This window comes from Tenrec ecaudatus, chromosome 9 (assembly GCF_050624435.1).
Source record: "Tenrec ecaudatus isolate mTenEca1 chromosome 9, mTenEca1.hap1, whole genome shotgun sequence".
Lineage (NCBI taxonomy): Eukaryota > Metazoa > Chordata > Mammalia > Afrosoricida > Tenrecidae > Tenrec > Tenrec ecaudatus.
In genome coordinates, this window is record NC_134538.1 from 81307112 (window position 1) to 81332803 (window position 25692).

Genomic DNA, 25692 nt, shown 5'->3' on the forward strand with positions numbered 1-25692 from the left:
CTCAAGAAAGTTCTTAATTCTAGAAGATCCGGCCTTTTCCAGGCATTACACTATATTTTATCATAAATGTGTCTAAATTGTAAAATTGCACCAGAGAATTAAAAGCATCATACTGAAAGTCTGTAGATGAACCCCTTATAGATAAATGGGAATTTGTATTTTGAGAATGCCATTCTTTTGTATTATGTAGAATGCTTTAATTTGCAACATTCTTCATGTGCTACCACAGTCAAATGGAGTGGGAAATGATGCTGTCTTACTGTGGATGAACAAATCTTAGCTGTTGGCCAGCACAGAAGTGCATGATTCACGTCCGCATTTTCATTATCCCAGTCTCTGGGAGGGAGGTGGTAGGAGACGGTTTCCGTTTGCAAGCTGCTTCAGTGGCAAAGAAATATGCTAAGGACAAACCCTTTCTGTGGTCCTCATAGACAGGACTCTCTTTCTGTTTCCCAGCAGTGTAGACTATTTTCCAGTGGAGTAATTTTTAAAAACAGAGTTAGCCAAGTTGTTTTGTCGCTGAAGGGTGTTTAAAAACCATCATCAATTTGACATCAAGAATTGAACTGTGACTATTAACTTTCTCTTAAGTTGCATGTAACAGTAATAGGTTCAAATAACTGTTTAATTAATTAAATAGAGTCTGACACAGAGAGGGGCCCTGGTGGCAGTGAGTTTTTAACACAGAACCAAACCACAAACTAAACTCACTGCCCGACAGCTGATTCTGACATAGACTGACCCTCTAGGTCAGGGTGGAACTGCCCCTGTGGGTTTCTGAAACTCTAACTCTTTATAGGAATGGAAAGCCTTGGCTTTCCTGTGGAGTGCCTGGTGGTTTTGAACTGCTGGTCTTGAGTTGAACTTTGAATATTAACTCTCTCATAAACTGCATGCAATGGTAATAGGTCCATTCAGTTAATTCAATAACAGAGTCTTACACAGGAAGGATCCCTAGTGGCATAGTGGGTTATGCCTTGGGCTGCTAACTACAAGGTCAGCAGTTTGAATACCACCAGCTGCTGTGAGGAAGAAAGATGAGGCTTTCTCCCCTTGGAAAGAGTTACTTAGTACAGTCTCAGAATCTAGTCTTAGTATAAGTCTCAGAAACTTAGTATAAATATATGTGGTAGACATCATGGTTATTCCTTTAACTTTATTTTATCTTCACAATAATTCTATAAAGTATATTTTGTATTTACTGGTCTATAGATGAGAACATCAAGGTTCAGAGAGTTGAATGGACTTGCCTAAGTTTGTGATAGGAACTTCTGGAAAATACACTTTGTTTACATTCCTGTTGCTTTTTTAGCCCACTGGCTTATGTAGGAGGTTGCTGATCACAAGGCTGGCTGTTCAAATCCACAGCTGCTTTAAAGGAGAAAGATGAGGAGGCTGTCTGCCCCATAAAGATTCATAGTCTCAGAACCCCCAGGAGCAGCTCTACTTTGTCCTTCAGGCTCACTGTGAGTCAGAATCCACTTGACACCAGTAGGTTGGATTCTGGTTACTATTAAGTGAGGTATAATAATATGTTGAAACATGAAAAGAAAATAATATTTGAAGAGATAATATTCTAATTCTCTTACATGCACACAATTACTGGAAATTATGGGAGAAGGAGATACTCAGAAGACATGGCCGTGGGTCAGTGGTTTGGAAAATGCATCCCTGCTGTCACCATTGTCAGCATCATGTGGGACCTTGTTGGAATGTGAATTCTCGGACTCACCGGACCTACTCAGTCAGAAACTCCATGGCCCAGGCATCTGTGGTTTAACGAGGTGGCCAGGCGATTCTGCTGTAAGCTCTAAGTCATCAAGGTGTCATGATGCTTGAGATGGCTCATAATGTCTAGGCTCAAACTGGGGAGCAGAAGGAAGGAACATATGGTGGTAATAGAAAAACCCAAGCAGCCTGTCATTTGATGAGGCCCTTATAAAAGCCAAGCCCACTTCCATTGAGGCGATTCTCACTCATAGTGGCCCTGTGGGACTTTTGGGTTTGTAAGACTAAATAATCTTTTATAGGCCAGACAGCCTCATTTTACTCCTGCAGAGCTACCAGTGGGTCTGAACTGCTGACTTGGTGGTTAGTAGTCGCATGTGTAGCCCCTACACCACCAGAGCTCCTGCAGTGGTCGATAAATAGTGAATATTCTAATACTGTGTGTTTGGGCCCTTCTGTTCCCTGGACTCAGGGGCCCTGGTAGAGGACGGTGAGGCAGTCTGTCCCTGTTAAGATGCACAGCCTCCGAAACCCAACGAAGCAGTTCTGCTCTGTTTACTCTCTTACTATGAGTTGAATGGTTGGAATGGATCCCTTGGGAATGGTGGGTGGGTATTCCCAGGATTTAGGACTTCTACACAGGTAGAGGAGCCCCTGGATGGTACAAACAGATGATGATCAAATGTCCTTAGCTGTGAATGGAAAACTTCACAGGTTGGAATACACTCAGGCACCTTGAAAGAAAGCTCAAGAACCTATTGGGGGTGGGGTTGAGGGGTTGTGGGGGGGGTTGTGGATGATCCTATAGTAAAAAAAAAAATGTTGAAAAATCTATGGCCTTCGTAGTTGGAATCAACTTTCTCATCAGCCAGCGGTAGCCATCTCTATGTTCCTGCCCTTGCCTTCTTAAAGAAGTGACCAGTTATTACAATAGCATCTTTTCTGGTATAGTTTAGAAAAGGACGTGGCATGCTAAAAATGAATCAGGCAGATGATATAGGAAGTAAATAGGGGAACTCCCCGTTTTTAGACTTCATCGGTAGAGGAAACTTGGACAAAAGCAGTTGTCATCTTAGAATCCATGATTGCGAGTATTAGCCAGGCACGTTTGCCTAGAATTTAAGAAGGTAGACCTCAGAAGGGCCCACTAAAGAATAAGCCTACCTGTGTATTTTTAAAGAGAAACAAGTATTTTTAAAATGTTGTTTGGATTTAAAGTACAAACAATCTCAATGGGGAAAAGAGGTGGAGGGGATGTTAAAATCAAGTAAGCTCCTTGTTCTGCAATCTGTCTGTTCGGTGCAACTTGTACTGGGACGTGTATCAGCAGTTGAAATGGCAACTAACAAAGAAAAACTAAGAAAGAAGCTGGAGTTTGTAGAATGTGCCAAGTGCAGCCCAAGACGGACAGGTTCTGTGAAATTTGAGTTCAAAATTTACCAGGGCAATAGTCCCGAGAAAGCGGAACTCGGTTTGTATCGTATTGGCTCCTATTCTGTCAAGCGTTTTCTTCCCACTGATCGGGCTGATGGGGTAACAGACGCAGAGGGACGCTGCTGATACAACACGTAGTTCGCAGCCTTTCATAGTGTTTGCTTAACAAACACCAAAGACGTCATGTTCCGACTCCTGTGTTAGGCTATCTATGGAATAGAAATGTAGTGTTATGGAATTGACACCTACAAGAAAAGCGGACTAATACACAAGTATTTCTAGTACTCCACAAGAGGATTGAGGAAGCCGAGTGGTAAAAGAGGCGGCAGTCTGTTCCGGTAAAGATTTCCAGCACCAGAGACCCAAAGGAGCAGCCCTACTCTGCCCCGCATGTTGGAAGGGGCTCGAAGGCAGTGGCACGATACAGAAGGGACGAGGAAGCCTCACCAAGAGCTGTGAGGACAGAGACGGAAGAGTAGAACTGCTTGGAGGGGTTGGGAACGCTTCCTGAAATGCGGGACATTTGAGCTGTACATGAAAGAAAGCAGGAATTGTGTTTCTCACGGGCCCAGAGAAAGCCCACGATGTAAGACTAAAAACTTGCAAATTCAGTGATTGTACTTAGCTTGAAAGACTCACTGTCCTCAAGTTGATGCCACTGTGACTGTAACAGTGAAGAAGAGTAGAAAGCCCTGTCTTTCTCCCTTAGAGTGGCTGGTGGTTTCGAACTGCTGACCTTGTGGATCACAACCCAATGCATAACTACTATGCCACCAGGGCTTCCTAAGTGGATGCACAGTTGTCTCTAATTTTGAGGGAAGTATGCAAGATGACAGATATTAAAAGCATACCCCAAACCTACTGCGATTTAGTTGATCCCACTGCATGGTGACCTTATATAGCGCTTCCAAGGTTATAAACCTTAATATAGCGCTTCCAAGGTTATAAACGCATCTGTCTTCCTTAGAACAGCTGCTGGGTTTGAACCACCTACCTTGGAGGGAGCAGTCCCAACATTGCCACCAGCGTTTCTTTTTACAAGTGTGGAGATTCTCGCTTTAAAAATACAAATCAACGGCATCTAGTCTATTCCAATTAATAGCAACCATACGTCGTATTTCTAAGGCTGCCAGTTTTTCTGGGAGCAGGTAGCTTTAATGTTCTCCTGAGGAGGGATGGATGGACTTGAACTGCCAACTTTTGGACCACAGTTCAATGACAGCTCCTTCAAAACGGAGTCTAACAATTAAAGTAGGAACTTTCCGCAAAGAGTCGAAAGCTGCCTTAGTCTAAACTGGGTCCCCTGAAATGGGTCCTGAGAAAGTTTGCTGTGGTAGGTTCCCTGGTGAGTTGAGTGCAGGGGGTCCGATGGAAGTGAGGAAGGCAGAGTTGGGCAGGAGCAGTGGCTGAGCCACAAAGCAACTGTGCCTGAGACCTCAGCTGAACCCTCAGGAGACTGGAACTGGGATGACTTTTCAGGGTTGTGCCAAATTGAGGCCAAGGGGCCTGTCGTTGTATTCCCACGTCAGCTAGTCATTAGCTCCAGGGGATCCTCTGGGAGGGAGTAACCCTGAGTGAGGCAGTGCCCTGAAGCTGAGGACAATTCCTGGGAGGGACACAATTGTGAAGCCAGCAGTCGCTGAAGTTCCAGCACTTGGAGGATGGCCCCAGTGGCCCTGTAGAGGGGATGTGGGAGGAGCGCTACATGATCCACAGGGGAGTGGAATCAGCACATTCTAGATAGTTTGTGACCTTGGATTCCAGGAAAGCTAATAAACCAAGCCCTAGAAGATGAAGTGAAAGAAAATGACAGACACACTGGGGTTTCAGCAAGACAAGTGGCCATGATTCTCATGAGATCCTTCATGGTCCTAAAGCCCATCGGATCATGAACTGTATGCACAGCTGTCTCCGAGCAGCACTGAAGGAAGGCTTCAGGACTTTGTTCTCAGTATTATCACATCCAACACTTTGATCGACATCTTTGATGAGGCCATACAGACTGAAAACCTGGGTCAACTTGATAAAGACACAGCATGATAGGATGTCACACTTGCCCCACAAATCTTACTGCAGAGGTGGAACGAAGGAAAGACTTGAGTTGGCAGCAATTGGGGGAAAAGAGGAAGGGATTTTGGTCAGCAACTCAATGAGACGCGTTAGTGTAACATGAAGGAATCATGGGATTGTGTGCTTCGGGAATATTAAATCATTATCAAGGAGTGTTCGGGCTAGCAGGATGGTAGTTTTGTTTTAAATGTGGTGGATCAACAATGTTTAGATATTGAGAAAAAGTCTATAAATGACAAGGCAGCCATTCTCAAACCTTGCCATCTCTGGACCCATTTATAGTTTTAAAAATTATTGAGGACCCCCGTCAGTATTTATTGAGTTAGAAATTAAAAGAAAGAAATTTAAAAATGTTTGTTAGTGGATTAAAACATCAAAACAGCATGATCATAGTTTTTATACATGAACATAAATAACATTTTTAGAAAAATAATTATATCCCCTTCCTCAAATTTAGTGAGACACATGTCATTGTTTAGCACATTGCAGGTCTCTGCAATGTCTGTCTTAGCAGAAAATAATTAGGTTCTCATGTCTTATGCATTCAGTTCCTTGTGATGTATTATTTTAAGTACAATTAGCAGATGAGGAAAATCCTCTTCCCTGTGTAGAAAGAGGTGTTTTTAATAACCCTTGCAGGTAATTGCAAGGAGTTCTGGTGGAATAGTGGGTTGGTTATACATTGAGCTGCCAACAATAGTGGGTTGGTTATACATTGAGCTGCCACTGACTATAGGTCAGTGGTTCAAACCCACCAGCTGCTCTGAGGGAGAAAGATGAGGCTGTCTGCTTCCATAAAGATCCAGTCTCAGAAAATCAAAGGGACAGTCCTACCCTGTTCTGTAAAGTGCCTATGAGCCGGAACCAATTTGATGGCTGTGGATTTGGCAATTGTAGATAATGTCCTTTGATCTGCACCCAAGCTCAAAAGTGGTAGTTACACATTAGTTTCAGTGTACAATCTTCAACCATATCAAAGACGTTTTCAGATTCTGTTACATTAAAAATCCATGAGTCTCTTGCTCTATGGATGGATGTTTTACCCATGTGAGTTATCTAAAAAGTTTAAATGAGTAAAAGATACAATCTTGCATAGATAAAAGATCCAAACGTCAGGCATGAATTAGTCAGTCTACTGCATGATGCAGAACCTCCAATTATTGAAGATGTCATCACACAGTACAAAACAACAACAAGATAGCCCCCCACACTTGTTAATAACACCACTGATCTCAGTAGGAAGGTCTTTAAATACTGGAGAGCTGTCACACAGTGGCAGATTTGACTTCCTAAAATCCTAACTTTTAGCTGAAAGCTCACATTTTAACACTGGCAGGAAATACTGTCGGTTGCTCTCTCTGCTCCTTTTGTTCCCTCTTGTTGGGTAAAATATCTGCCAAGCCCCCCAGCCCGAGTGAACGTGCTTTGTCATTCTTTCAGCAAAAGCCGGGCCCCCTGAAAATCGCCGCGGCTGCTGCTCACCACTTGCCCATTGGGACACGCAGCCCATGGCTCCTGCGCTCCGACGGTGGTGACACACAGGATATGGAAAAGGCTTGCAGCCAAGGGTTGGCTTTAAACGGGAAGAATAATTATTTTTTTAATGCTTCATCTAGGATATTCCTAAGTGAAAGTGGCTTTTTTTTTTTTTAAATCCTAGTCCCTGGCAGCGGAGAAAGATTGACAGTTTGTTGTGATGCGTGTTGATTTATGCTAAGGTGTCAGCAGTGTTGCCATCACGGTTCTGGACGTCGCTGCCAAGGTTAGCACAGTGAGAAAAGTAGACGACGCCTCCGTGTAGTTATGAAAATAGTCTTAACTCCACAGACCCCCGTTTGCATCGCCTCCAGACAGGGTCTTAGAAAACTCACGCCTCCTTGTTTTTCATTCCCTGCTGTGCCCGGGATTTGGGACCAAATAAATCTGACGGGGTGCTGGTTCCCCATATTGGACTGCGTTTTTTCGTTGTTCCTGGCTTCTTGACCATGAGGGCGCCGTGCCGGGCGTGTGACGAGGAAGAACATACTTACACAGACAAGCAGTGGCGATGGGACCCACCCCTTACTTATCAAACAGACAATGCCCGTGAATGCCCCCTGCCCCCCAACACTAGGCTAGAGTAGAGCCTCTTAACAAACTAACAATTTTAATTTGAAGTCAAGAAGAAAGATTTTACTTTCTAAAAAGGAAATATTGGACTCTCTGAGCAGTTGGCACTGCACATGGACATGTAAGGTATGAAAGAGAAAGGTAAGGGCAGGACCCAGAGCAAGGTGTTATGTATGCGTGGTTATCCCTGGGTCATGGAGGCTGTAAAAATGTTTTTATTATTTATTTTATTTCCCAGTTTTCAGTAATAAGAAAATACTGCTTTTATAAGAAGAAGAAGAAAAAGAGGTTGTTCAATTTTTTTTTTCAGAGAACATACATAACCCGCAGGTTATGACTGAGTTCTGTTCCTAAGTCTGTCTTTAAATTGAATTTGTAGATATTTGGAAACAGGTACAATTTGTCAGTCAGATGTGTGTTTTAGTATATGCTATGTAGTGTGTGCCTTTCTGTACATAAAAAATTAAAGGACACTTCAGCTGCACTAAGACATCTGTAACATAACAGAACTGTAGTAGTATAGTGCTTCGATGCGTGCTTCAGAGTAGAGTCTGTTTGCTAGTGTGAACCAGTCAGTGCATGCTCCTCGAATTCGTAATACCATAGGCTTTTCAAGGTTGGTTTGCAACTGCAAGCTGTGTTGAAGGCCGTCACCATAACATGAGGGCTGGCTGCATGTAGCAGACTAGAATGTTTCGAGAAAGTAGGGGTCAGGTGCAGAAACCAAGCCAAACCAGCAGCTGGGGAGGGTCTGCTAACTCATCCTGACCCCTGTGTGTCAGAGTTACACTGTGCTCCAGAGGGACACAGGCAACAACTGAAAGATAGTTGAATGCTGTTCTTTCTGGGCTAAAAATAATTCTAGGGTTGCAAAATGTGCTTTAAATTTTACCTTAAAAATTAAGAATTTGGGCTTTTTTGCATAATTAGACAAATGCACCTTGGGTTGTAGAGGTCACGGTCAGCCATTGGAACCCACCTGTTGCTCTGCAGAGAAGATGAGGAGTCTGCTTCTGGAAAGATTTATGGAATTGGAAACCCAAAGGGCAGTTCTACTCTATTCTCAAGGGTCAAGATGAGTCAGAGTGGACCCGATGGCAGTGAGTTTTATTTTAAACTGAGCATACAGTGAGCAATGTACCCCAACCGACGGGGCAGATTTCCTCATTTCCCCATTTCTGGGGTCCTGACGCCAGTGCTGTTGATCGTCAGCATTGGTCCACTAACATCTTAGTTTGAACCTGCATGGCATGCAGCTCTTGTCTGCCACAGCTGCGTTGGATTACCAAGTCAACCTGGCCACTGTGAATGCTGGGAAAAGGCACGGGGGGGGGGGGGGGGTAGAAAGGGCCCTTGCCCAACTGTTGGGCTATATGACCTTGACCCAGTCATTTCCACCCTCTGTTTTGGAATGAAGAACTTTAACTAGCCTATTATCTCTAAGGTTTCTTTCCCTTTAAGATTTTTTTCTTCTGAGTCTGTTGAATGGGAGCTTGGCTCCAGTTTGCATTTTCCCCCTCCCCAGTATCTCAACCATCTTGTAGACAAATGGAATATTTGTGTGAAAGATCATTATTTCTGCATTTTCAGAGTGGTGTGAAACCATTAATTTTAGTATTATAATAAAGAAATGTATTATAGTGTAATGACATTTTCTTTTTTCTGAACTGCAGTAATGAGCGCCCACATTAATCTCTATAGGAATAGAACCCTAATGTTGGAAATTGGGTTGTATGATTGAACAACTGTAGCTTATTGTAGCTGCCTTTTATGTAACCCGGTTTGTTAAACTAGTAGATGATTACAAAACACTGGCACCTAAGGCAGTAAACTTGATACTGCATCTTAATTGTGCTTTTTGTTTTCCTCCTAACAAGTCTGGTTACCTCATGACCCTTCCCAAGCCCTTATTGGAAGTGCTATTGGCAACAGGCCCCAATTTGCCTGGTAAACATGATAGAAACACGCTGTGTCAGATGTTCTGATATTTCTGTAATACTGGCCTATGTCGTCGTAACATGATGTCTCCATTGTGTGAGATACAGTAGTTCATCAACAAGTAGAAAACCTTTTGTGGTTGTTAGGTGCCATTGAGTCCTTCCACCTCATAGAAGTCTTAACACACAGCAGACCTAGACACCGCCTGCACTGTCCTTACCACTGTCCTTGTGCTTGAGCCCATTGGTGTAACCACTGTCCGTCCGTCCATCTTGTCAAGGGCCTTCCTCTTTTTCACTGCCTCTCTACTCTACAGGAAGGATGTCCTTCTCCAGGGACTAGCCTTTATGACAACATGTCCAGAGTACAGGAGACAAAGTCTCGCCATCCTTGCCTCCCAGGGGAACTCTGGCAGTGCTTCTTTCAAAATCGAGTCGTGCATTCTTGTGTCAGTCCATGAGACGTCCAACGCTCTTCACCAGCACCATCGTCCGAGGGCTTTGTTCTTCTTCGGTCTTCCTTATTCAGTGTCCAGCTGTCACAGTACATATGAGATGACCTTCGTAATTTGCCCCAGGCCTTGAGTGGGAGGAAGGGGTGAGGTGCCATTTGAGTAGATCCTTGTAGTATTTCTTCCTTATTTGACTTTGGACAGTTGCAGAAGGATCTTAATAGTTCCTTCATCTTAACCTTCTTCGGGCCATCTTTCAACACTCTGGATTCTGATGCCTGGATGAGGTGTGCAGTAGAGCTTGTTCTTCTGAAATGCAGGTGCATCTTCTTTCCGACCTTGTGGTACAAAGATATCCACTCTACACTTACAGCTTGGGCTCTTGGTCAAAACTCAGTGAGGAAAATAGGAGCTGGCTGGCCTAGAAAGCAGCTTCCCAATTCTTAGTTGCCTTTTAGAAACTCCTCACTGCCATCGAGTCAGTGCTGACTCACAGTGAGCCCAGAGCATAGCGCCACACCGCAGGGGGTTTCTAAGACTCACTTCACTAAGTATCAAATACTGCGTGCTGGTCATAGGGACTGGAGAGTGTATGAAAACATTTCCCAAGTCTCCCCACGCCAATATTCCAATGAAGTGTAAAAAACAATCCGTTTATAAGTTTAAAATTGTAATGAAAATGAAGAGCGAGGCAGTATGCATGTGGGTAAAAGTTTGGATGTTAGTCTTGCAGATTTGAAATCCCAACTCACTTGCCAACTGGATGGGTAAACCTGCACAACTGATTCAAGCCTCCTCCATTTCATTTTTGTTCCCATAAAATAACAATGATAAAAAGTATCAAGTTGTTATGAGGATTCTTCTTATAAAAGATATTAATGCACATGCTGTGAACATTTGAGAAATAAATACTAACTTTTCTTGAGACAAATATATAGCCACACAATCAAATGAAGCCTGAGCAGGTAAAGCACTAAACCCCAACTTTATTGTAGAGCATGACTTTGGGTGCTGTGTTTTATGTCTTTTAAAAGACCTTGTAATTCAGTAAAGCTCTTTTCTGAAGGTATGCAGTTAGGAAGATAACCATGTGTGAGTCACATATTTTCTTATATTGCTGCAGTTCTCAACCTGTGGGCCGTGACCCCTTTGGGGGGCATCGAAAGACCCTTTCACAGGGTCGCCCGATCCATAACAGTAGCAAAATGACAGTTATGATGTAGCAACGACAGTAATGTTATGGTTGGGAGGTCACCACAACACGAGGAACTGTGTTACAGGGTCGCGGCGTGAGGAAGGTTGAGAACCACTGTCATGTCGGCTTCTTCCCTCTGGGTGCGATGAAACCGGTCCTCAGCGTGGAAGTCCCAGAACCCGCTGTGGTGCTAACCCATTGTTTGTGTCCTTTTGTGAGTCGCTTGGCTAAATGTGTCACTGGCTTGTTGCTTTTCTCATTGGATGTTTGTCTAAAAATGAGAACATGAGTAAGCCAGAAAGAGCCATTTGGTAAAAGCTGCCTTGTAGGCAGACTGGCGATCCTTACTAGGGTAATAATGCATCTTTATGGCGCTGGATCCATGTATAAATTAAATCGATTAATCTGGAAGGAGAAAAAGTCTGGGTTTTCCCTCTCCAGGCAGCATTTCCTCAAGTGTGAGTTATCCTAAAGAGATTCGGGAAGATCCAGTCTCCTGTTGTTTTTCCTTTCTTTGTTCAAGTCAGAAAGAAGGCCAGACAGCTGCCAAAAAGCATGCTTTGCACTCTATCAGCTTGGTTGCTCCTTGCAAACAGCATATTTTACAAAATGTTTTTTTGACAAGATTTAATGTTAAGACCTTTTGACGACTGTCATAATGCTTCTAATACTCATTGATTATTTAGTGAAACTACGATAGAATGAGTTCCTACAATTAGTTCACTGCACTGTTATTTCCTCCTGTCTGATCAAAATATCTCCTGATGATTCTTCTAACAATGTGTGATTGGAATAATAACATCACATGTTGAAGAGTTTTGTGCTGCAGCTGAGAGGCATGTAAATACAAGCTGCTTATTTGCAAGAAGCTTCCAGATTCGCAATATGATTGCTATGGAAACCACATAATGAAAACCTTATAACCATCTGTGTGGTTTGATGGATTTTCCTGCATAGCTGAGCTGTTTTTGTTTACTGTTATTAAAATGTTGAATGGAATATATTAACCCACAAACATTGATTATTTGAGGTATTAATTAGTATTGCACAATGGCACTGTGCCTCAGCCCCCAAATAAAATGTTTAATACTAGTCCTAAATAAAACAACCTGTGAGTGTGCATAGCTACTTCATTATATGGCGAAGGCAAGTATTGCCTAGAATTTTGGTCACTTGACCTTACATATTTTCTTATTGCACATTGTCTGAGTAGTATGGAGAGGTTTATTGTGTTAATAAATGTGAATGTATTGTAATAGGATTTTTTTGTTATTTTTGAATCTATTTGTTCACTCAATATTTTTTGAACATCTGCCTTGGGCCGTTTCTGTTCAAGGTTTGGTCGGAGTATTTTTTTCCCCCTTAAGTGTTTAAAAAAGAGAAAACTACCAAATTTCATTTTATTTTATATGGATTACCTTTTTGGCCCCAGATAAAATGATCTGTTTGAATATTATAAAGAAAAATTGATGTATTAAATGCATAAAAGATTTTGACCTTAAAATACTAGTACTAGGTTTGGAAGAGGGAAAGCAGGTATTTTTAACAAACATCTCATCCTCCCAAATGCTCCTTGTTAAAATATCTCATAGTCTTCAATTTGGATGCTTCATAGTACATATTGATACTTAAGTAAATATATTTTATACCATTAATTTTTGAATTTTAGAATAAATTCCATTAGGACGAAACTCTCTGGCACCTTTTTAAGTCCCTAGGATATAGTCCAGGTGTTTGCATTTTAATAAATAAAAATAAATGATAATACATGGATTCTTCTAAATTCAGTGTTAAATGTGCCAAAGATTACAGTTTTTCCATTTAATTATCTGAATCCGGTTTCCTGATATCTTGAGGCTGACATTTGGAGTCTAAGACTCACTGCCCCTTCTTAAGAGCCAAAAATAATACTTAGGCTTTTATTGGAATTTGTGGAAGGAAGGGAGTACTGGAGAAAGAGAATGTCTGACTAGTAAGGTAAGCTTTCTCTCGCGCCTTTTTAAAACGTAATGATCTTTAAGGTGAATAGGTAGGAGTGTACATATAAATGTCCCTTCTGCCTTTAAAATGCATACACAAACACCTTTTTAATCCGCTTATATTGACTCATCCTTGATTTCATGTAATGATATTGTTGCCACCCGATCTATAGTGGGTTAATGCTAACCCACTATAATGTTTGAGTACTAACCAAAAGGTTGGTGGTTCAAACCCACTGGCATCTCGGTGGGAGAAATATGTGACTGTCTGCCTTGGAAACCCTGTGGGCCAGGTCTACTCTCGCCAGTTGGGTCACTGTGAGCCAGAATCAACCTGGCAGCTATGGGCAGTGAGTAGCTATTGTTGAAGAGGAAAGGAGACACACTTAATATTAGACTTATTAGTAGGTTTCCCATTGACTTAGTGATGAAATTGCTGGCATTGACCATGGCCCTAAAAAGTAGACATTTAAAAAATGTGTATATTTGTATATAATACATATAAAATGTCAGATAATTTCCAGCTGTTCCTTATATTCAAGCTTTTATTATTTTGTTTGAATTGAGGCACAAAAACTCAAGACAGTCAGATTCGACTTATCAATATGGTTTCTATCAAATTTGCTTTATATTCACTTAAGACTCTGAAATCTGCATCTGTGGGCCTGACCTCTTCACTGCGCTCTGATACTCCTCGCAGTGGCTCATGGACATTTCTTCTGGGTTGCTCTGCAGCCCCTGAAATCCCTCTGGCTGAAATGTTGCTCCTTGGGTTTCGCCAGCAGTAAAGCTTATTCTGGCTGTCTGTATGTGTGTTTGTGTGCCTGTCTGTCTGTCTGTCTGCCTCAGTGTATCCACTTCTCAGTCCACTGTTACTCTCTCTCTCGTTCTCTTTCTAAGCTCCTTCGCCCGTCCACATTCAGTCACCCACAAGTCTTATCCAGTCAGTTCTCTTCCCTTTTCCTCTCCTAGCCACCTCCTTCCCGTTGTCTGTGTCCCTCCAGCTCAGGACTTCCTTCCCGTTTGCTAGACTTGAGCGTGCTCTCTGCGCCCCGGGCCCCTCGCCAGGCTCACGTTGGACAATGGGGTCAGATGGCTTTTCCCCGTTGGTTTATTCCAGCCTTTTCCTGCTCAAGGGCCTCTGGGGCTCTTCTCACCCACCGAATTGTGCCGAACATTCCTAGTCTGATGTTCACGGCCTTTCAGCAATGGGCCCAAGTGACCAGCATGTTCTCCATCTTGTCCTTCCTCTGAGTACTGCAGCCGTGACCCAGACACCCCGGTCCCCATCTTGTCCTTCCTCTGAGTACTGCAGTTATGACCCTGACACCCCGGTCCCCATCTTGTCCTTCCTCTGAGTACTGCAGTTATGACCCAGACACCCCGGTCCCCATCTTGTCCTTCCTCTGAGTACTGCAGTTATGACCCAGACACCCCAGTCCCCATCTTGTCCTTCCTCTGAGTACTGCAGCCGTGACCCAGACACCCCGGTCCCCATCTTGTCCTTCCTCTGAGTACTGCAGTTATGACCCAGACACCCCAGTCCCCATCTTGTCCTTCCTCTGAGTACTGCAGTTATGACCCAGACACCCCGGTCCCCATCTTGTCCTTCCTCTGAGTACTGCAGTTATGACCCAGACACCCCGGTCCCCATCTTGTCCTTCCTCTGAGTACTGCAGTTATGACCCAGACACCCCGGTCCCCATCTTGTCCTTCCTCTGAGTACTGCAGTTATGACCCAGACACCCCGGTCCCCATCTTGTCCTTCCTCTGAGTACTGCAGTTATGACCCAGACACCCCGGTCCCCATCTTGTCCTTCCTCTGAGTACTGTAGCCATGACCCAGACACCCCGGTCCCCATCTTGTCCTTCCTCTGAGTACTGCAGCCGTGACCCAGGCACCCCAGGTTGAGCAGCCTTCATTTTCATGCTCTCCTCTGTCTGCCCCCCACATCTGTCTCCGCATTCAGAGCCCCCAGTGCTAGTCCAGTGTTTCTCCAGACGTCGCTCACTTGTCAGGTCTCTGCCCCTCAGCCCCTTTACCTTGGTCCTGACTTCCTGAGGCCGTCAGCTCTCTATTAGCCCTGCCTCTCCAGCAGCCCTTTCTGTTCCGTGTAGTCAGTGCTGCGTGGACATTTACTGTTGGGAGGCTGGACTCGTCATGTGCCATGCATGGGTTTGTTTTGTGTGTTTCCTTTAGAGTTTGGGAAATGTCTGGAAATCACTGATCTTTTTGGATCCAGTTATTCTCTGGCATGCTGTTTCATTTCTATCCCCTGACTTAAGAACATCAGATATGGTATAGAAATCCTTAGCTGGGAGAAGTAGTCAGGTAATAGGTTTTTATGAAGTTAAAAATGAAATCATGTAATGACATTGCTTAAAACTATTCTGATTTAATCTAGTCATATCTTTTCCCATAACTTGGGATAGGAATGTGTCAGGAGAGTAAAAACACTGAATATGTAGACAGTATAAGCTACCTGGACTTTGTCATCAGAAACCTCCACTTACATAATAAAACTCTGGAAGTTACCTCACCTTTGTGAGGCTCGGCTCACTTATCTGTAAAATGAGGATTTAAAGATCCATTATCTGTGAGATTGTAACATCTACCATTGTACACGACACATGGTAAGTCCTGATACCATCGGGGGGAATTGCTCAACAGAGGAGGGTCCTCCTGGTGGCCAATAAAGAATGAATGAGAAAATATAAGAAAGTGTCTGCTGTTCAATAACTATTTCATCCCCCGTTTCCTCTCGGTAGTTATCTGGGGTCCCCCTGCCACAGTACCCAGTGGTATATGGACTTAATGAGTGGTGTCACAGCCAGGGCTTACCAGATTCCAGGCTATGAATCCAGCAGGTGGATTTCTATACATGTTTAAAACAAATTCTTCAAATCCAGAGTAAAGAAACTCACTGCCATCGGGTCCATTCCAACCCCTATTAGTGACCCTGTAGGACAGAGTAGGACTCTGGGTATCTGAGACCATTAATTTGTCCTGGAGTAGAAAGGCCCATCTTTCTTCTGGCTGGTGGTTTTGAACTGCTGACCTTGTCATTAGCAGCCCAACACATAACCACTATGACACCAGGGCTCCTAAAGCACCGGTAAACACCTTTAATTTTAACAGGCCAGGATGCTGTATGGAAACCGCCAGAGGTCTATTTCAGCGCTAGATGATTGGAGAAAAGAATGCAGTGTGAATTCGTGTGCTTGGGAAAGTAAAGACTGAAGTGTTTCCAACTCATCATGGCTTGTGACCTAGTTTGAGTCCCGTGTTGCTCTTCCTGCAGATGCCCTTCAAGCATGTTGTTTGTTTTGTTTGCAGAAGAGGAAGAGGACGAAGCTCCAGGGAACATGGAGGCACAAAGGAAGACGAGCCAGGGCAGTGTTGCTCAGCCCTCAGGTAAGGGATGCTAGCACCCCACCAGAGCCGTTTCCACTCTGCTCTGAGGATGTTTTCACGACTCCCAAAGTTGGCTTGTTCGGGCTGGCTATCTTAGGGCTGAAAAACCGCTTAGTCCCATTTAGGATGCATGAAAACCACTTGAGAAGGATTTATAAAGTAAGCCAATTTATACAAGGTATTCCTTCCTGAATTACTTTGTAATGACTCAATTAGCTTTCATTTCTGCACAAAGGAGATTTAGTTGCATAAATTAGCTTATCATCATTGAGGAAGTGTCACCGCTAAAGGACAGCTTATTGATACAACATGCAGTTGCTGTCAGACCTATAAGAATGTAATATAGACATCTGTGTATACTTTGTGCTTGAGCAGAACAGACTTCTGCCATTCAGAGGCTAACAGGGGACAACAAGTTGCCCAGGGGACTGGCAATGTAGACATCTCTGAAAAGGTCAACTTGACACAGGCTCTGACAATCGACCCACGGCTCTGTCTTCTTTGATAAAAATCAGATAAACTTAAGACCGCTAATTGATCTGCAGCCTGTTTAAATGTTGGCCATGCATATCTTCATTGAATATGATTAGCCTGGAAAGCAAATGAATTGGGTATAAGAAATGCCAGAGTCCGGTGACAGCCACTTAAAAATCGGGAAAGGACGCTGGTGGCCCAGAAGGCCAGGGAGGCTAGTCCCCTGGTCCATTTCCACTCGGCCCAGGGCCCCAAGCCCTAATTGTGAGTGAGACGGGGAAGTAGCTGCGCCCAGTGTTTGCTGGCACGTGATACGGGCAACTTCTCTCGCTGGTTGTTATTTCCAAATAGCAGGAGATAAAGCCTCTCTGTAGTGCAAGCATGGGGTTAGTTTTGATAAACCAGCAATTATTTTACACAGGGGCACAAAAGGATTGGCTTCTTATCAGCACTCTACACCTCGTCACAGCCACATGTCAGCCGGGGCCAGGTCTGCCGTATCATCCCTTATGTCCTGTAGGGGCCTGTAGGCAGGGTCACCTTCCCCTCGCTCATATGTCCCATACATCACTCTCTCAAGCTGTCAGAGGCAGGGTGGACAAGAAGCGTGTGTTCAGGAAGTCACTTTCCAGAGTCCTTCCTCCTGTGACATGTGGAAAGGAAACAGAGGCCTGGTTTCCGGCCCTGGGCAGGAAAGCACGAGCAGGGTGCTTGCCCAGGGTTTGGGTCTGCTTTTCTTAGAAAGGAAGCGAGGACAGAGTCGTTCACGTGAACACTGCAGGCCCGTGACACGCAGCCACAAAACACCAGGCCACCTGGAGCCTCGAGGAGCACGCTCAGCCGCCATACCCGTGTCTGTGTCTGGAGTGGGTGTGCTAGAAAGCTGCTGCCAGGAGCATTTGGGTCTTTTATTAAATTTAAAAACTGTCCTTTCAGGTGCAGAATGCAGACACCTAGTAGATATTCTTTGCACGGTTACACATATTCTGACTGGAAGCAGTTGCGCTTTTCAAAAGCCCCTTTAAAGTAGCCATCTCCCCAGGGTTTTGCCTTCGAGAGGAGGGGAGAAAAATTTGGTTTGCGTTTTCCCTTCCAAGAACGCAAGGAGCAGAACTAGTCTCCAGGGAGGAGCGCTCAAGCCCCGCGCCACCGTCACCCTTACCCAAGGCCGGGGCATGACATTCTCCTCTCGCAGCGGTTTGCAGCTTTTGCTGAGCTGTCACCTTGGAGCTTTCGAGGCTGTCCAAAGTGTAACCCTAGAAGCTTGTGTGCTGACAGGGGCACGGCTAGCTTGCTGAGCATCACGTGACGTGAACTTCTTACTTAAGAATGCTGCAGATCACTCACATTGGCGAATGCTGCTCACAATCATCCTAAGCAACCGTAGACTGCTCTAATGCAAACACTTACACAAACGCAGAACAAGTTTATCCTAGGTACTTTCCCGGTTCACTCATGTTTAAGCATGCATAGCTTACATACCTAGCCATGTAAAGTATTCCACTTGAGTTTGAGAAGATGCTTCCCTTCCTGAAATGGTGTCTGCAGCCTGTGAAGGAGACGTCCTGTATTTTATCCAGTCATCGTTGTCCTAGTGTAAAAATCTCCTCACTTGGGCAATCTTCACACCCTTACTTTATACTTCCATAGCCAATCCTATGTACCCCTGTATGTTCGGTGATGTGCTTTTGTATGTTTTTCAAAGCAGGAGCTAGGTGTTGTTTAAATCCTTCACTGACTGACTAATTTACAGCCGCCCGCCCTCCATTTTTCCCGCCCACCCCTCCTTTCCTCTTTTCTACTCTCCCCTTTCTCCCCCCCCTCCTCTCCTTCCTGCTCTCCTCACCGCCACCCCCCGTCATTTGTACTTAGAACAATAAACCCAAGGTGATTTTTGTAATATTGGAAAAAATAAGTAATCAGACTAAGAAAGTTAATCAGTGCAGTAAAACCAACTAAAGAGGCTTAAGTGCATTTTAGAATGTGTGTATGACTGGCTTACGCCCTTATGGTCCAGTTCCTGTTTCATTTGTTTGAATACCTATCTTAAACGGCTTTTATTTTGTATGCGTGAATAATGTTGTACTTTCTGATCCTCCTCTGCTCTCGAGCATATGTTGAAGGCCATGTATCCACTTAGCCACCCTTAAAAGAAAAGCTAACCAGAGGAGCTTGCTGCTCATTAAGTACAATTCCTAATTTGTATACCCAGATTTGATATCAGGAATGTAAGCCGTGCCACCACCAAACACCTGCAAAGGACTGAGTCCCTTAGAACCACCTTCTTGGAGTCATCTAGGCTGACAGCGTAGTTCCTAAAGACAGTTACATTCCCACTTTGCTGAGTAGTGGCTAGGGATCTTAACAGCCTGCGAGTGGCCATGTAAGTACAATTACTGGTCTCTCTCTGTTTGGGGCAAAGAAGAGGATTTAAAAAAAGAAGAAGAAGTTCAAGGAAATGATTAGTCCAGAGCACTAATAGACAACACAACTCCAACTTCCACTAATCCAAGACCCGAAGAACTCGATGGTCCCTGGCTAACGCCACCACCCACTCTGATCCGGATCGCATTATGATTAGAGGTTCCTAGACAGAGTGGGAGAGGGGCCCAGGTTGGGCTCTGATCCACAAGGTCAGCAGTTAGACATCATCGGTCATCCCTTGAGAGAAAGATGGGTGTCCCACTCCCATAGAGAGTGACAGGCTCTGAAAGCCACAGGGGCAGTTCTACCCTGCCCTATAGGGGCCCCAGGAGTCCCCATTGGCTCCACAGCAGTCAGAGAATGGGAGGCCGAGTGGGAGAAGCATGTAGAACAACATTCAGCCATTCAAAAAGGTCAGGTTTATGGCTCTGATAGCGGCGGGTAGGACTCCCCGTAGACACCTTCCAAACCAGGCACAGGACACACTTCCAGAGGTCTCTGTTCGCCCGACAACAGATTGGCCTATAACGTGAACAGTAACACCCACGAGCGGTGCCCCGCCGGATCATAGCGTTTGCCCGAAAGCACTGTTCCCAAGGCAGGAAAGGGGAAGGCACGATGGGCAACTGGAAATGGTGAACCCAAGAAGAAACACTGAGGGGACTGCCACTAATGTCGTGCAATGGAATGTGCATACATTCTGAAGGCAACTAATTTGCTTCTGTAAGATTTCACTCAAATCATGAGGAAGAGAGAGAGAGAGAGAGAGAGTGTGAGAGAGAGAGAGAGAGAGTGTGTGTGTGTGTGTGTGTGTGTGTGTGTGAGAGAGAGAGAGAGAGAGAGAGAGAGAGAGAGAGAGAGAGAGAGAGAGAGAGAGGAGGGGAGAGAGAGAGAGAATATGAATTGAAACCCCCTGAGGAGACTGCAGCTAATACACATAGGGCGGCTTTCCTCCCCGGGTGCTGCTGCTTCTCCTCCAGAGCGCCCATCACGTGCCCAAGGACACCGACTGGCGGAGCTGTGGACGTGTCGCTGTAGGACCTCTTTAACCGAGCTCGCGTGTGGGCGCGGCACCGAGGCTGGTCATTGGGTAGCATCGCCATGGAGATTGGAGAGAGCTCAGCTGCAGCACGCGCCCTCCTCCAGCAGCGTTGCCCAATCACGAGCTGTGCTGCCTCTTCACAGCAGTGAGATTTAATGAAATGCCCGTGGTGCACGTCCAGGGAGGAATGCATCTTGCACGGTGGGGGCCTCTCCTCCTCGTGCGCTCCTCTGACTCCATTAGTGTTAATGGGAGTTCCACCAAGCGCATCAAGGGGGAGAGAGACCCCAAAGTGATATGGATTCTGCGTTAGAAAGCACCAGACCTCTCTCTCTCTCCTCTCTCTCCCCCCACCCTCACCCCCACCCCCTTTTGAAAACCTATTGAGAGAAGAACAATTGTGAGGGAAGCTGACAAATCTAAAGGCAGCCGGCCTGCTGGGGGGGCCAAGCCCCAAACCTGCCCCCTCGGTTCCAGCCCAGGCTGTGTTTCTTCAACTTTTCGGACCAAGCCTAGGGCTGAGCAGCTTGGGGAAGCCACAGGAGAAACAACCGCTCACTCCCCCGCTCTCACTGGTTCCTGCCCGGAGGGCCTTGCGTGTGAAATGATGTCATCCTCTGCTCTAATTCCTGGTCTTTTCCGTTGACACTGACGGACTGCACGGGGCTCCACATTTGACCCAGTTAGCAGTTGATGTAGTCCGACAAGAATGTTTCGACTTCCAAATCTCTATTTGTCTAAATAAGTGGTTTTCCAAGGAAATCAGTCACTTCATTATTAAGTAATTTTTTTAAAAAAAATTGACGATGTTTCAAGTGATGGGGCCAGTCAGAGTGCCCTCTAGTGCCCATTCATAGCACTTACTTACAATGGGCTGGGGGAGTGAGGTGTCGGGTGGGCCGCAGGGCGAGGGGTGAATGTAATGAGGGGTGGCCGCAGGCAATGTTGGCTCTTGGTTGGATCCCTGCGCTTGTGCACAGCCCGGCTGCTCGCAGGGATGAGTGCTCAGATGCCAGTGTGCAGGCAACACGCCTTCCTGCCTTGCTCTCTTATGCCCCCCCCCTTTCCCCCTCAGTCTTGGAAAACAAGGGGAAAAAACCCTAATAGGGGCTTTTGCTCAGGTGAGTATTTTAGTCTTTGCTTATTTTTATTTTTGAAGCATAATTGAAGAAGTAGCATCCCACTTCCTACATACTCAGAGACCATGTTCTGCAGGTTTTCTTCCTGACCTGTGGGAGATTTTTAGGTATTAGAAGGGAAGGTCAACTCTTTCCAGTCGTCTTACCACTCAGTGTGCCTCGCAAGCCGCGAACGCCAACTGTGGGCTGGAATTGCCCAGGCTCCTGCTGCTTGCGAGCCATGGAACAAAACAGATGACAGCCCTGATCCGGCATGTGTCTCCCCAGCTCTCCCCTCAGAATTCAAAGATGACATTCCAGTGATGGAAGCCGTCAGCACAGACGTGTTCTGCCTGCTTGGAGAATACACGGAAATCTTCCCGAAGCTCCCTGCATTCTTTTCGCGTGAACTCATCAAAACTCAATTATCATGAAATTAAAAACAGGAAACGGTTTCAGGGTAACAGAAGCATCCAGTGTATTTAACTCTGTGCTGCCTTTTAGGAGACCCACATTGTAGAAGTGACGAAGCATTTGCTGCCCGGCTTATTGTGGTGTCACAGAGTGGCGAGCGCTAAGTAATCAATCAGTTAACGGTCTGTGTGGCAGTGAGGGCCCATCACACCACTGCCTTATGCAGTTACAAGGCTGCGCCGATAACGCCAGTGTCCGGTCCTTGTTTATTCAGGGCCTGATGTCCTAAACGGGCCGGCAAAAATAAAGTGGACAAATGCAGCTTCAGCAGTGACGATTTCAAAGTTGTAAAATCTTCTGGAAATAATCTAAGGCGGTTTGGGGCACAGATGTCCCCAAAGGAAAGAGCTGGAACAATCTTTTGTGTCATTTTGACTTTTATCTTTGTCTTGTCACCAACTTATCATTGTAGCAATTCCACCACCACCCCCAAACTCTGTTTCCGAAAAGGGATTTCTACTTGTTACTTTAGCTTCTTTATTATGATGACGGGGATTATTTTTCAAAAGAAGATTCTGTGAGATGCTTATCTCACAAGGAGTTCATCACTTCTCTTGAATACTGTCCTTTCTGTGGCTGTGTGGCTGTCTTGCTGTCGTCAGAACAGGCTGTAAATGGCTTCAGGTTTATGATATAAAATAAGTAGGAAGCTACTTTTCGGGACTGGCTGGATGAGACTGCATTGCACTGACAGGTTTTAGATGAAAGGAGAGAGAGGCGCAAGACATCTTGAAAACGATCTTCATTGTGTGACAACAGGGGAAAAAGGAGTCTTGTGTGGGGATCATAAACTGTTCTTTGAGTAAGAACAGATTTTGTTGAGCCTCTTCTGGTGGGGTGGGGTGAGTGGTCTTCGGCTCCTAGGTGGTTCATTTTGCAGCGAGGCCCCGGGGTTTCCTGAAAGCTCTAACCCCTGCTTCCTCCCACTTCTTCCTAGGAGACAAAAGCACGGACTATGCTAATTTTTACCAGGGTTTGTGGGACTGCACAGGCGCTTTTTCTGATGAGCTATCCTTTAAACGTGGTGATGTGATTTACATTCTTAGCAAGGTAAGAAGATATTCCCCCAAACACACCGTAAAGCCAGATTTTCCTGCAATTGGATTTTCCAGCTTGGGGTGGGGTTGGGGGAAGGGGGAGGGCGGGCTGGGAAGGTCAATTGGAATTCTCTTCTGTCCTTGTTAACAATTTGGAGTTCACAATAATTAATTATTTTGTCAAGTGAAATATAATCAAATTTTAAACTTAATCAGATAACGGAATCCAACTTAGCAGTGTTTACTTATCACTTCAGCCCTTGGCTCACACCCACTGGCTGCCTTCTCCAGAAACAATATACTTATGTGAAAGTTAACATTGTAAAGCATTAGGTTATTTATTGTGTTTTTCTTTCCTCTTCCTTTTTATTCTTCTGTGTGCTTATTCTGACTTTGTCTGCCATTCACTACTGGAAGCACTGTGTTTATAGAACAAGTTTTTCATCTTTATGTAAATAAAGTGAGTGCTCCGGCAATTTAAAAGCAATGCTTTGCCACTCAGACAGGCTTAGGTAATTTGTTTTAAGCTTGGTATACTGTATTTATAAACAGAATAGCAAAATCTATTGCTATGCACTCATCCTTATATGTTTAAAAACAGTTGCCTCTGTCTCTTAAGATACTGGATGATTCAAACTCATTCTGTCCTTAGATGTAAGAGTCAGTTCCTTATCTATCACGACCTCTGGGCTCTCTTAATAGTCATATCTAGTTTCCTTTACCAAAACATTAGGGTTTAAAAAAAACCCTCAAAATACCATAATGAAAAAAAAAACCCTTTCATGAATCTCCTGTAGAAATAAGTGATTCCTAGAAATTAAAAAATTAAATATAAGGGGGATGTTATATAAAGCCCAAATGTAGGAGTTTAATATGGTTCTTGATCAGAGAAATAATCTTAGATTTCTCAGAAAGATAATGACTTCATTAGGTGCAGAAAATAATTTGTAATTAAAGTCACTTACTGAATGTTAACACTAGATAACTGGGGCATAAGATTGTTACACAGAAAATCATAGAACATTAGAGCCAAATGGTCGTAGCAATCCATCCTCGCTTTACAGACCAGAGAACTTGTGCCCACAAAGTGCCAGGGCAGGGTATGAGCTAAGCATCGTGATTCCCCAACCAGTTTTCCCTTCAGTTTTCTCTATTCTGCTTGTGTCTGTCTTCTTCCTTCCTTCTTGTCTTGGTTTGTTAATCTGAAGCATCATAAAGTCCTTACCATGTGCCAGAGGCCACTGTATATACCAGGAACAGAAAAGAAATAAGATATAAGCATGTATAAATTCTTGGGGATAAAGATACTCATGTAGTAAAAACAGCTAACTGTGACAGTTGCTACTTGAGATCCCCAAAGTTAAGACTTTTTAATGTCCGTTTTCTGCATATTCGTAGTAGTGGCTTTTTTTTGAAAGACGCTTTCTGTTCTTGGAAGCTATAGTCACAGCAGAGCTATCAGATTAAACCTACCACTGATCATGTCACTGTCCGGAGTGAAGGCAACAGCGTTTTGAGGTAACTAATATAGAAATCAAACTGATTGGTTTCGGTTCTTCTCAAGAAACATTTTTGGAATTAGGAAAGTATGTACTTCAATTTGCTTTGCTCATATTTTCTTTCACTGGGTTAGCTGCAAATGTGTATAAAGTTAAAAGGCCAATTAGCTTCCACTTTGAATTTCAGAGAATAAGGTTAAAGGCCATACAGCCATTTAGATTCCTTTTTCAGATTGGGAACTTGTACAACCAATGCCGATGTCCTGAGCATCTTGTTTATGAATCAGGCTGCTTTTGTCACTGAAAATCTTGTCGGCACTTGAGTCACTTGCCAGGAGTGTGACTCAGCATCTCTGAAACTCAGCAAAGGAAGCATGTGCATATCCACTCTTACCGAGTCCCGAACATTCCTACCGTTGACTGTTGCTCAGAGAAGAGTTGTCTGTTGATGTGAAATTAAAGATAGACTCAGGCATAGCATTCTTCCAGAGGCAGGATAATTCCTGCTCTCCCAAACCTTCTGTGTGGCAATGGTAGTTTCATTTGTGAAGTTTGATCATAGACCTAAGATTAATGGCGGTCCGGCTCATGGAAAGCAGATACCATCATCATCTTAAGTGTTTAAATGCTACGGTTTGGAGACCTGACACCAAATACTACTTCTTTCGGTTTTTACAAGGCTTGAAGTTCCACTATCAGCATGGCTTCATAAAGTACCTGCTAGAAATATTAATTTTTGCTGGGGTTCATTTTGTTTTCTAGAAGAGATAAGACATTGTTAGCATACTATTATCCTTGATTGAAATGATTAGTAGATAATCTGCTAGTAGAATAAAGCAGGTCCTCCTTGGTGAGGGGGAAAAGAAAAGGTCACTGAAGCGCACAGAATAGCTCTCCTTCAATGGGTTTGAACAAATTCTGGCCTAGGAGCCCTTTCGGCATAGTGGCTAGGCATTGGGCTGCTAACCACATGGGCAGTGGTTCAAAACCACCTGCTGCTCCTTCAGAGATAGAATGAGGCTTTCTATTCCCACCAAGAATTGTAGTCTCACATTCTACGAAACCCACAGGGGCAGTTCTACCCTGTTTTATAGGTCATATTTTACTCTGTGGCACCAAGAATGGGCATTTAGAGGTTGTTTGTGGGGTTGGGTTATGCTTGTGGAGCCTGGCTCTGGACAAGTTCAGATGAGAATCTCTGGAGACTCTATTAATCTTTTATTAGCTTGGCCTTCCAGTTTTATCAAAACTTTGGCAAACACAGGCTATACAGTAATACCATAAATTCATTTACTATATGAATGA

At 44.3% G+C, this 25692-nt stretch overlaps 1 protein-coding gene across 1 annotated transcript in view; it reads left to right on the forward strand.

Moving 5' to 3' along the window:
• SKAP2 (src kinase associated phosphoprotein 2) overlaps window positions 1-25692 on the forward strand; it is a 177423-nt gene that overhangs the window by 140321 nt on the left and 11410 nt on the right. The window contains exons 10-11 of the mRNA XM_075558259.1: window positions 16242-16319; window positions 22789-22901. Of these exons, the coding sequence (XP_075414374.1) occupies window positions 16242-16319; window positions 22789-22901 (191 nt within the window). The remainder of the gene's footprint in view (window positions 1-16241; window positions 16320-22788; window positions 22902-25692) is intronic.